Genomic DNA, 12,192 nt, shown 5'->3' on the forward strand with positions numbered 1-12,192 from the left:
TTCTTTGAAGAGAAGATATGTTTGCATTCTTTTAATTGTGAGAAAGAACTGTCATCTCTGTCTTGTCATGGAGCACAGTTTAAACTTTTGACTAAAGGGTGTTATTTCATGTCTAGAGAGCTCTAATAATGTTAACAGTGTGGGAGAGTTTATAAGGGCTTAAAATATATAAAAATAACCATACAAACATATGGTTTCTACTTCGCGGATTTTCATCTATCGCGTCTGGAACGCAACCCCCGCGATCGAGGAGGAATTACTGTATACATGATGAAAAACTGGTAAAATTAAAAAAAATTAGTTTGTGTACATTGGTTTCGAACTTTCGACCAATTGATTGAACGTCCAACAGGCTTGACCAATGCTGCTTAATTGTTACATGGAAGTAATCTGATAAAACTTCAATATCAATTAATTTAAATGATTTTTTTAAAAAATTAATTTGTCTACATTGCTCTTGAGCCTTTTACTGTTTGATCGAAAGTCCAACATGCTAACCACTTGACCAAAACTGCTAATTTTTCATACATATGTGTGTTGGCTAAAAGCAGCATATACTGTATAAGAGTTATAAGGAAATGAAAAATTTAAATTTGACGTATTTCACGTACAGATCCCGGATCAAAACAAATGAAATATTACATTGTCACCAGATATCAACATGCAGGCAAAGTTTGAAGGAAATCGATTAAGTAAATTCACAGTAGGTAAGAAACTGATTGCAAAGACCCAGACAAACAGAGACAGCAAGCTGAATTAAATTGAGTAGTAGTAATAATAATAATAATAATAATAATAATAATAATAATAATAATGTGTCAAAAGTGATTAAATTGACTCCTTTTATTTCAGTTGTATCTTATGACTCTTTTTACTTCCTCGTATACGAAGTACAGGGAAAGTATTGCAATTGTCGAAAAATTCAACGTTTTAGACCTCCCTGACTTTCTTGTATATTAAGTGTAGGGAAAGTATTTGAATCCTCCAAAAATTCCATTTCGAAATTTTGATGAATCTCAACATTTTAGACCTCCCTGAGTCTGAAAATACCATTTTTAGAATTATGTCTGTGTGTGTGCGTGTAAACACGATACCTTGAGTACATTTTCGCTTAGGTCAACCAAATTTTGCATACAAGTATTAGGTACAAAACATAGATTTCTATCAACCTTTGGGCTATTTCCGCTAACCGGAAGTGACACTTTACCTTTTACTCATACAGCTGTAGAGTCCTATTTATTCAACTTTACTTTTATAATAATTGTTCAATATATTATTAATTTGATTTGATTTGTTGTTGATGGTTCTTTAATGTACGTAATATAAAAATATAATCATTGCCTTGCGGTTAACTCCTCAAAATATCCATCCCCATATCTGAGTATACGAGAAAGTCGAGGGGAGACCACTCCCAATTTTTGTCTAAAGTTCTTTCTACTAAGAAATTTTAGGAGAAACATCTGTGACAAAGTTAATTCTTAAACGAAGCATAAATGAGAATGTCTGTTAAGTCTCGCGAGTCGTCAAAGATCAACCTTTGAGCAGTAAACTTTTCAGCTGACCATTGTACTCCTAATATTGGCTGATGACCTCCTTCAAGGTAATTTACCAGTAAACAGATGACATTACTTGATACCTGACACTTTTAATATTTGCAGAATTCATGCCTGGCAAAGAAAAACTCCAGTTTGCCTTGCATTACTTGTGTCAGTGGTGCAGGTGTAAGCCTTACCTGCTTGCTCTTTTACGCCCACCAGCAGTATTATTGCACAGATAAAGTAAAATCCTCCAAGCAGAACTGCAGCAACAATGTAGGCCTTCCTCTGTAGAAAAAAGTACATTTCACTCAAAATACAAATCCTGTATTAATGCAAAGTACACTAAAATAGAGAACAGCACAAAAGAGGAAGACGGGCAAGCTAAATGTAAGCAATGTAGATTTAGTCAGGAGGATTCTTTTAGGAAATGATGTTAAAAGCAAACACCAAAAAACAATAAAAGAATAAACTATCGTCAAGTATGTTTTTATGAAAATATTATTCCAGGAAGTCAAGATTATCAGTAGAACCTTTGGAACCTGCTGGAGCCAATCCCAGCCAACAAAGAGCGCAAGGCAGGAAACAAACCCCGGGCCCACTACAGTCTTATACCATTATCCTACTAATAATATTGCATGTATATTTATAAAAGATGTATACATGATGAATAGTATCTCTCTATTATATAAAAAAATCTTGGGACGAGACAAGATTTTATCAGAGAGACGAGACGAGACATTTTCAGAGAGATCATTTCACATCCCACGAGACGTGACTTTGTGCCAAGAGATGAAATGAAAACCTAACAGGTCCAAGGGGGGACAGAAATAAAAGACAAACAGTAAAAGAAGAAAAACAAAGAGTAGAAGACAAAGTAGAACGTCATAAAGAGGTGCAAAAACGTTGGCTTGATACACTTGCAGAACAGGTTAGAGATTATGAAAGTACTAAAATTCAAAAGTCTCAAAAAACTCTTAGTAAAGATCGCTTTAGCGTTAACAAACTGAAATTATTACTTGGTGAAATAACAGAACAGCAAAAAGAGTTTGAATATATGGACATAGGTGATATGACAGATTACATGTTTAATTTCAAAGTAACCCCAATTCAGTCAGGTTTATATTCATGATCACAGAGAAGCGAAAGAGTTAAACGATCAGACGTATTAGAAATTCGACAGTCAATATTGGATACAAATGCATACGTCCGAAAGTATCACACTTACACAATATTTATCTGGAAAACACGGACAAAGAAGATTCCTTGGATTTCTATATGAATCTGAAAGATCGCGCTCGCATATACAGTATAATAAACCAATATGTGGCGAATTATCAGCAATAATAGTTTAGAAAGATGGAGATATCATAGACAGAGTTGATACTCGTGTTTATGCAAAAGCACAGCACAATTCATCGCAAGCAGCAGATCCGGGAAATGACTAACGCGTAGGGCCTGCACGACGGTTGGCAAGCGAAGCGAGCAGGGGGCAGTAATAAATTATGATGAAAAGCAAGTTCTTCAAGGCATCCTGGGGTCGACACACAAAGAACCAACTTCATATGCGCAGAATCGTTCCTAGAATGAAATGGTGCTTTGTCAAGCAATAGTTCTATGAGGAACCACACAATCAAGTAAACAGCCACAAAGTACCATTGAAGAACTGTTATTTTTAAGTGTGCACAGTTAAGAATATTTTGAAATAAGCACAAATAATACAATCTTCATTTTTATCTATTTTATCTTAATTAAAATGATAATGTTTGGAATAGTGTGTCTCTCACCACATTTAAGAAACTTATTAATGTGCTGCTGTGTATAAAAAGGTTACTCTCTTCCTATGTGTTAGAATAACTGCCAAAAAATGACCTTTGAAATTCTATTTGAGTTGAACAGTTGCTACAGTAAACTTCCTTTTTTCGGTAGTGATCCCATATTGCACCTTCTGTTTAATGATGCATACTGTGTTGCAGAAGAAAATATAACTGCTTTGAAAATTATAAGGGTGGTGCAGTGATAACGCTGCTGCCTCACAGTAAGGAGACCAGGGTGTGGTGTTATGGGTCCACAGCTCGCTTAGTAAAGGCCATTTAAATAAATGATCACCGCGCTCGTGGTTTCGTGAGGGGGCGTAGTGGTTGTAGCGAGCCGCGGGGCGATCTGCGGTGTGAGCGTTTCTCACCGAGTGCACAGGTGAGGAACTGCCCACATCCGTGATTGCTCCCGTGGCTAATATGCTGCAGCTGCTATGGCCCCTCGCTGTTGAAAAGAAGCGCGAGTCGGTTGGGAAAGAGATCAGAGAAAAGAGAAAGAGAGGACGGAGGTTACATGGGAGCGAGAGAGGAAGCAGGTCGGTGCAAGAGAGAGAGAGAGAGAGACACGCTGTGCGTGTACGTGGACGAGCGATCGAGCGCTCGTGGGCAGCTGCGAGAAGTCTGGGTGTTAGGCCTACACCCAGGTGTTGATGTTGGATGTGACCAGGGGAAGGCGACTGGCTGCGGTAGGCCAGGAAAGGCAGTGGAAGTCGGGAGGCTTGGAGTGGCAGTCCTCGGTATGGGCATCCTGGAGACCAAGGAGTCCAAGTCTCGAGGCTGGGATGAGTGCCAGACCAAAGCCAGGGATCGGGAGGTCTCCAGTCTCGTGAACCGCAGTGAGAAAAGGGCAGCCGCAGGGAGCGTCTCGCCTGTTGCATGGGCCCGTATGGGAGAAACAGGTGAGGCGCCAGCATTAAAGAAGTTGTTGGATTTTAAAGACTGCTTCCTGTAAGAACGTTTTAACCTCTGATTTTAACGGATTGTTTTTCTATTGGTTTTTACCTCCACGTTTGTCTTTTAAGGATTATTTATTTAATGACTCTTTTTTGGAAAGCACTGCACTACTTATTGAACACTGCTTTTGTTTTGATATTTTTAATAAAAGCACTATGCACCTTTTTATACCATCCCCTTGCTCAATTGTTGATTGCCTCAACTGTCTAGCTCACTCGGTGACATTATCAAAGGGGTTGGGTTCAAGGGCTTCCAAATATCAGATGGGAGCGTGGAGCCGAACCCGCATCGTCACACAGGGTTCTTGTCCCGGATCCTCTCTGCGTGGAGTTTACATGTTCTCCTCATTTCTGCGTCGGTTTCCTCCCACAGCCCAATGGAACCTTTAGACCGTTCTTTGGATTTTCAGTCCCATTTAACCAACATGTCAACATTGTGAAAATGGTACCCAATGTGGGGTGCATTTGACATCTATTCATTTCCATTTGCATTTCCGTTTTATTCTAAATATTTAACAGAATATAATGCGAAACACTGCATTTTAGAGGCGGCACAGTGGCAGAGTGGTAGCGCTGCTGCCTTACAGTAAGGCTCCCTGTGTGGAGTTTGCATGTTCTCTCCGTGTCTACATGGGTTTCCTCTCACAGTCCGAAGACGTGCATATAAGACGAATTAGTGTGTGGCCGTGGTGTGTCTATGTGTGTTCGCCTGTGTTCGATGGACTGTCACCTTGTCCAACATCTGTTCTTCCCTTGTGGCCTGTGCTAGCTGGCATGGGCTCCAGTAGACCCCTACAGCCCTGCTGAGGACAAAGCAGGTTAGAAAATAACTGACTAACTGAAAATTGTAACCATTTACAAAATGTATGCTACTGCGTAAGACTATTTTTTTCACCTTAAAAACTAAGTAAAAAAGAGATTTAAAAAGTGTGCAAAAGCCATCTTCAACTGCTTTTTAAATTGTGGAATGCTTATTGTTCTCATCCAACTAATGTACTGGAGTGATGGTGAAGAAGCCAGAAACAAAATGTCAAGCCTAGGTTGGTACCAACCGCTTTAGGACAGATTGACCAGCAATGACATTCATTTAAAAGTAAACGTGTTCCACTAAGAGTAATGCTGCTTCAACGTATCATGCAAACAGCGAAAAAAACAAAATGTACTATGGTTAGAGAACATGAGTGGCAACTGACCATAGCAATGACGGATTCAGCCAGCGTGGATGAGCTGTTAAACACTGTGAAATTCTGTTCGCTGCACTTCTGAGCTGTCTTGGCGTGGTACACTCCTACAATCTGCCCTTGGATGACACAGCCTGCCAGCGTCCCAAACATCTCCACAGCCATTCCTGCAGGAAAGAAAGCACAAAAGGTGACATGGCACAGGCTATGGGTATGGCCATTTATGACTTTGTAAGAATGGTTTTGACAGAAACAGGCCAAGATGGGTTCTTCTACCACACAAGTAAAGAGAGATATAGTATTAGGTTGGCTAATGCCATGCAGGTGCAATGTGCTAGGGGTTGTCAATCCAAAACAGCATAATTTTAACTAATATTTTAATCTATGGTACCAACATATTTTAAAATTTGCTTCTGAAAGTACTGGCTGATCTGGAGAAATGGCTCCTTTGTTCTGGGCACATTGCATGCACTGTCCAGAGACAAGATATTTCACTGCTTTCAGAGACCACCAGACAAATCATCTTACTGGAGCCTAATGTTTCTTTGGAAAATCATTAAGTGGAGGATTTTGAAAGGACATCATCAGGTGTGAGGATCAAGCAGGTGACAGACAGCAGAAAGCTAGGCGCATGCCAGTTGAGCACAGATGCAAAGGTTTTACAGCTAACTCTATAGAGATTGCACGAGAATGGAGAAAGTGAACCATCCACAAAATATCAAAAGTGGCAGAGAGAGTCTTAAAGGAGGAGAACTATAAAGAGTCAGTGCTAACTACATGCAAACAAAAGTCTGATCCTTGTATCCGTTTCAACTGGGCGAGGATGTATTATCCCGAAAAGCCCAAGACATCTAATGAAGGAAGGAAAATCACTTAAGATGTGTTGAGGAGACTTTGTGCCAGCAAAGCAGTTGGTCCAGATGGTGTATCGCCACGACTGCTGAAGGCCTGTGTGCTGGAACTGGGGAGTCCTCTATGGCGCATCTTCAACCTGAGCCTGGAACAGGGGAGAGTCCCAAGGCTTTGGAAAACATCTTGTGTCACCCCAGTCCCAAAGGTATCACGTCCTGGTGAGCTGAATGACTTCACGCCTGTCGCCCTGACGTCACATGTGATGAAGACCATGGAGCGGCTGATGCTTCACCACCTGAGGTCACAGGTCCGCCACGCCCTCAACCCTCTGCAGTTCGCATACCAGGAGATGGTGGGAGCAGAGGATGCCATCATCTATATGCTACACCGATCCCTCTCCCACTTGGACAGACACAGTGGTGCTGTAAGAATTATGTTTCTGGACTTCTCTAGCGCCTTCAACACCATCCAACCTCAGCTTCCTAGGGACAAGCTGACAGAGTTGGGAGTAGATTCATACCTGGTGGCATGGAGCTGGACAGTTTGACATCTGTGGCAGAGCAATGGGCACTGAGCAGGCTTCTGTCAATCATGGAGAATCCACAGCATCCACTGAACAGGATCATCTCCAGACAGAGGAGCAGCTTCATTGACAGACTGCTGTCACCATCCTACTCCACTGACAGACTGAGGAGACCCCACACTAAGCAACTGTTCAATTCGACCGTGTGGGATAAACATTAACATTATGCAAAGTTTTTGTCTGTTATACCTTCATTTTTAATACTTTTTAATTTAATATTGTTTTTGTATCAGTATACTGCTGCTGGATTATGTGAATTTCCCCTTGGGATTAATAAAGTATCTATCTATCTATCTATCTATCTATCTATCTATCTATCTATCTATCTATCTATCTATCTATCTATCTATCTATCTATCTAGGAGTATCAACATTTGTTAAATATTAATTCTAATGGTAAATGGTGACTTGCAAATGTTGAATCAAAATTCTATTCAGAGACTGTAATATGACATTTGATTTAAAATATGATACAAGATATAAAAAGCAAGTTATATAATCTCCATCTAATTTCTAAACTAATTAATCCAAAAGAAAGTGGCAGTGAGCCACATGGCTGCTTTAATGACAATCTAACATGCTAACAGTAAAAAAAAAAAGAATGAAATGATACACATTGCTAGATGGGTTTAGTAACTTTCTATAAAATATCAAAAAACAGGAATGTAACTGTTGGTTGGATGGTGAGTTTATTACCAAACTCCTTCATGTATGGGACAGCTGCACTAGCCGCTGTGCTTCACTAAAATAAATATTTAACTTAAAATATTTCCTACAGTTTCACAAATCCATTCTATAAACATTACATTTGCAAGACTTCTTCTTCTTCTTTCGGCTGCTCCTGTTAGGGGTCACCACAGCGGATCATCTTCTTCCATATCTTTTTGTCTTCTCCATCTTGTTCTGTTACCCCCATCACCTGCATGTCTTCGCTCACCACATCCATAAACCTTCTCTTAGGCCTTCCTCTTCTCCTCTTCCCTGTCAGCTCTATCCTTAGCACCCTTCTCTCATTATACTCAGCATCTCTTCTCTGCACATGTCCAAACCAACACAATCTCGACTCTCTGGCTTTGTTACCAAACCGTCCAACTTGAGCTGACCCTCTAATGTCCTCATTTCTAATCCTGTCCATCCTCATCACACTCAATGCAAATCTTAGTATCTTTAACTCTGCCACCTCCAGCTCTGTCTCCTGTTTTCTGGTCAGTGCCACCGTCTCCAGTCCATATAACATAGCTGGTCTCGCTACCGTCCTGTAGACCTTCCCTTTCACTCTTGCTGATATCCGTCTGTCACAAATTACATTTGCAAGACACAAACATAAAAAACTAAATCAGATTTGTGATAGCACTGCATCTCTATTACCCAGAAATGTAATCTTATATAGTAAACAGATATATTTACTTTAGAAAAACATTCCTTTTTGGCCGATTTTCTGCTTGTAATCCATTGCATAAGTATATGTTTACTAGTTCATAAGAAAATGAATTAACAAGAGCTACTTGTTTTTGTAGAGGCATGTCAACTGTGTCTTACTGGGATGCAGACCCTGACGCTTGGATCTAACATGACAGATCTTAAGCCAGACTGATTGTGTCCTGTTAAGTCAGGTCAGGGAAAGATCTGTCTGGTGGGGCATTCTTTTAATTTTGAATGATTCAATCCATTAAACACAAAAGTCCAATTTGTATTTATTTAGTTGCTGAATGTCTAAAATACGTACTTACAGTAGAAAAGATTTAATTAGTCTATCTTACTATATGCTGTAGCAGAGTCTCGCTCTTTCTGGTTTCCTCCCAGGAACATGTTCAGTGCTGTATAAGGTACATGATAACACTGACAAGGAAAAAAGTAATATATTATTAATAACATGGTTAACAAAGACTTTCCAATATTGTTTTTTAAAATATTAGATAACTTTCCTTTCTGGGATGCTAAGTAAGAATTTTGCCTTTAAAATGCTAAGTCAGTCGGCCATTTTCTAACCCACTTAGTCCTGAACATGGTTGTGGGAGGGTTTACTGGAACCCATCCCAGCTATCATAAAATATAAGGCAGGAACAAACCCTGGACAGGGTGCCAGTCCATCGCAGGGCAAACAGTAGAGCCAATTTAGGATCGCCAATTCACCTAATATGTATGTCTTTGGAATGTGGGAGGAAACTGGAGCACCTGGAGGAAATCCACACAGACATGGGGAGAACATGCAAACTCCACACTGCGAGGATGCAAACCCTGGTCATCTTACTGTGAGGCAGCAGTGCCACTCCAAAAATGCAACGTTTCATATTATATTCTGTTAAATATTTAAAATAAAATGGAAATGAGCAAATATCAATGCACCCCACATTAGGTACAAGTCGGGACTTGATTTTACCGTATAATTTCTGGTATTTTATAATGTCGGTCATATAAGTCGAATGCGGAAAACCCATGCTATTGGTCCAAGAGATTACGATATGCTAACGCCCACCTACGAGAGTAACCAGGGAGCACACGGCCTTTTCTTCTACGTATTGTGCCTACGTGACCACACGGTAATACCCAAAAAATTCCGAAGCAACGTTTGCACTGATTTGTGTTTTTTGTATCTCACACCCTCATACACCTTTATTGTAAGAGCATCCCTTATCTACGATGGAGTGTTCGATCAGAAGAAAATATGAAGCTGGTTTGAAACTAAACGTCGTTGAAATAACGGAAGAAATTGGTAACTGCACTGCTGCAACAAAATTCGATGTGTCTGAGAAACTGACACTTGAAAAAAAAAAATTAAGTGTCACATTTTTGAACGGACGTATAAGTCGGGGACTGATTTTCTGATCGATTTTTCGGGTTTCAAGACCCGACTTATACACGAGTATATACAGTAACTATATTACCCCTAAATAAGTATGTCACCCCTAAGTCCTCCACAGGGTACATTTACAAGTATCCAGTGGTTACATTTCTTATGATCATTGTAATGACCAAACATCTTGAACTAGGCTCTCTGTCTCATTCTGGTTCTTAGTTAATGGAAATGGTGACATCATGAGGAGTCTTCTAGTCTGCTGCTTTTCGAAAGAACATGTTCTCAGCAACAGAACAATACTGTTAATACTCTTTGTCACACACGTGGGATTAAGAGGCATCTAAAAGGACCAACTGAAGGTAATTCCACACCAGGCCAGGGGGTGGTGAGGCACGATAATCCTTTCTCTGTTATCTTTACAGATCAAAAATGGGAAATTGTGCCTGCTTCTGTTTCCGGTCCCGAAGACGTCACTTCCTGAAGATGTCACTTCTGGTTCCGGCTCTGAAAACGTCACTTCCTGGCAGTCAACTTAAACCCACAATACTTCCTGTTTCTACTCAGCTGAACGTTGGACTCAAACCTGTACACATCTTTGCAACTTTATTTGCCTTTTACAGCCAGGGCTTAGGTATACGGGTGGCTGCCCCGAACCTTTTTCTGTGTGCTGAGGCTATTTATTTCCCATCTTAAAAATGATTATTTTATTCTTTTATAATACTTCTAATTTATTCTCCCAATTAACATAAACTCAAAATATCAATGCTGCAAAAAAAGAGTGTTTAATAGACTCACAGTCATGAAGGTCTGGAAGAGACAGTACATCATAAAGTGCCAAAAGAATTTCAAGCCTGAATTCACACTGTCTGGGAGGCTGAACCAAAGCAGGATATAGGCACAGACGCCAAATGGCATGGTGAATACGGCCCTAGAAAGAAAAATCAGAACATTTTAGATAATACACAGACAATCATTGCTGAGCACCTTTCTACATCACCTGCATATACTTTATCCACGTTTATTGGTTATTAATGTTACTTGGATGAAGCAAACAACCTTTAAGGAAAGGGCTACTGTTTATTAAATCTGGACTGCACAGACATTAGCACTGGTGTGACAATTACTGTAAATAACTCACCCAGTAAGCTGCCTTTACATTCACAGTTATGTGTATTAACAATGTTGTGAATTTCCCCTTGGGATTAATAAAGTATCTATCTATCTATCTATCTATCTATCTATCTATCTATCTAACAGAATTATTTTAAAGTAAATTGATTCTCCACATTTTCTCAAAATGTCCATGAGAAAGGTGCCATATAAATAAAATGTCCATCATATTAATGTCAGGGTATTACCACACAAGGAATTAGACAATAGACCAGATCTATTGGATGCACTTCCAATATCCATCTTAAAAATGTTGGGGAATTAAGGCACTTTCTAAATAAACAGGATTCTGAGAAATTAATTCATGCATTTATTTCTAGTAGGATTGACTACAGCAATGTGGTGTTCACTGGATGTTCAAACTGCTCTTTATACAGCCTCCAGTTAATCCAAAATGCTGCTGCAAGAATTATTACAAGAACAAGAAAATACAAACACATAACTCCAGTTCTTAAGTCCTTACACTGGCTCCCGGTTAAGTTTAGGGAAGATTTCAAAATCTTCCTTTTAATATATAAAGTATTAAATGGCCGAGGTCCAGCTTACTTGTCTGAACTTATCATGACTTACAAACCAGAGCGCACATTAAGATCTCAAGATGCCGGTCTGCTTATGATTCAGAGGATTACTAAACTAACAGTGGGAGCTCGAGCTTTTAGTTACAGGGCCCCTAAACTGCGGACTGGTCTGCCTGCTACTATAAGAGATGTCCCTTCGGTCTCGGCTTTTAAATCCTGGCTGAAGACTCACAACTTCAGTTTAGCACACCCTGACTAGAGCTGCTGATTTACTGTACTGACTGCATCTCTGTTGTTAGTCATTAGCACTAAAACATAAGTAACATGATGGTTAGAATTTGTTACTAACCCTCACCTATTCTGTTTCTCTTCTTGGTGCTCCAATGTGGCACTTGGTGCCACAGCCCACCTGCCAAGTTGTTCTGCCTGCCTAAGGTAAAGTCATCCCTGATGGAGGATCGCAGGATTTGTGGGGTAGAGGGGTCCTTTCATCGGATTAGCGCTATTTCAGCTGTGGAATGGCCAAATGAGGGAGGCAGCTTGATGGCAGAGGTCTCCAGGACTCTAAACAAATTCAAATCATATCATGTGATGTCATCTACTGTAATTTTTACAGCTTTGCATCCATTTAGAAGGATTTATTGCTGTTTTTTCAGCTGCCCTTCAGTAAAGCTCGTAGTACGTGAAGGGCGTGTGCGAAGCTCGACGGCCTGTTCAAGTGAAGCGGCGTCGCCATTGGGGTTGGCAGTGTTAGGCGTAGCACAGCAGAAGCGGTCAGAAACTAAG

The 12,192-nt window shown here is 40.1% G+C and overlaps 1 protein-coding gene across 1 annotated transcript in view; it reads right to left on the reverse strand.

Moving 5' to 3' along the window:
- The window catches only part of LOC120538374 (sodium-dependent lysophosphatidylcholine symporter 1-like), a 103,240-nt gene that overhangs the window by 52,835 nt on the left and 38,213 nt on the right, over positions 1 to 12,192 (reverse strand). Inside the window, exons 4-7 of the mRNA XM_039767864.1 lie at positions 10,514 to 10,646; positions 8,682 to 8,760; positions 5,499 to 5,653; positions 1,733 to 1,823 (exon numbers count right to left, since the gene is read on the reverse strand). Of these exons, the coding sequence (XP_039623798.1) occupies positions 1,733 to 1,823; positions 5,499 to 5,653; positions 8,682 to 8,760; positions 10,514 to 10,646 (458 nt within the window). The remainder of the gene's footprint in view (positions 1 to 1,732; positions 1,824 to 5,498; positions 5,654 to 8,681; positions 8,761 to 10,513; positions 10,647 to 12,192) is intronic.

This window comes from Polypterus senegalus, chromosome 10 (assembly GCF_016835505.1).
Source record: "Polypterus senegalus isolate Bchr_013 chromosome 10, ASM1683550v1, whole genome shotgun sequence".
In the NCBI taxonomy this organism is placed as follows: Eukaryota; Metazoa; Chordata; class Cladistia; order Polypteriformes; family Polypteridae; genus Polypterus; species Polypterus senegalus.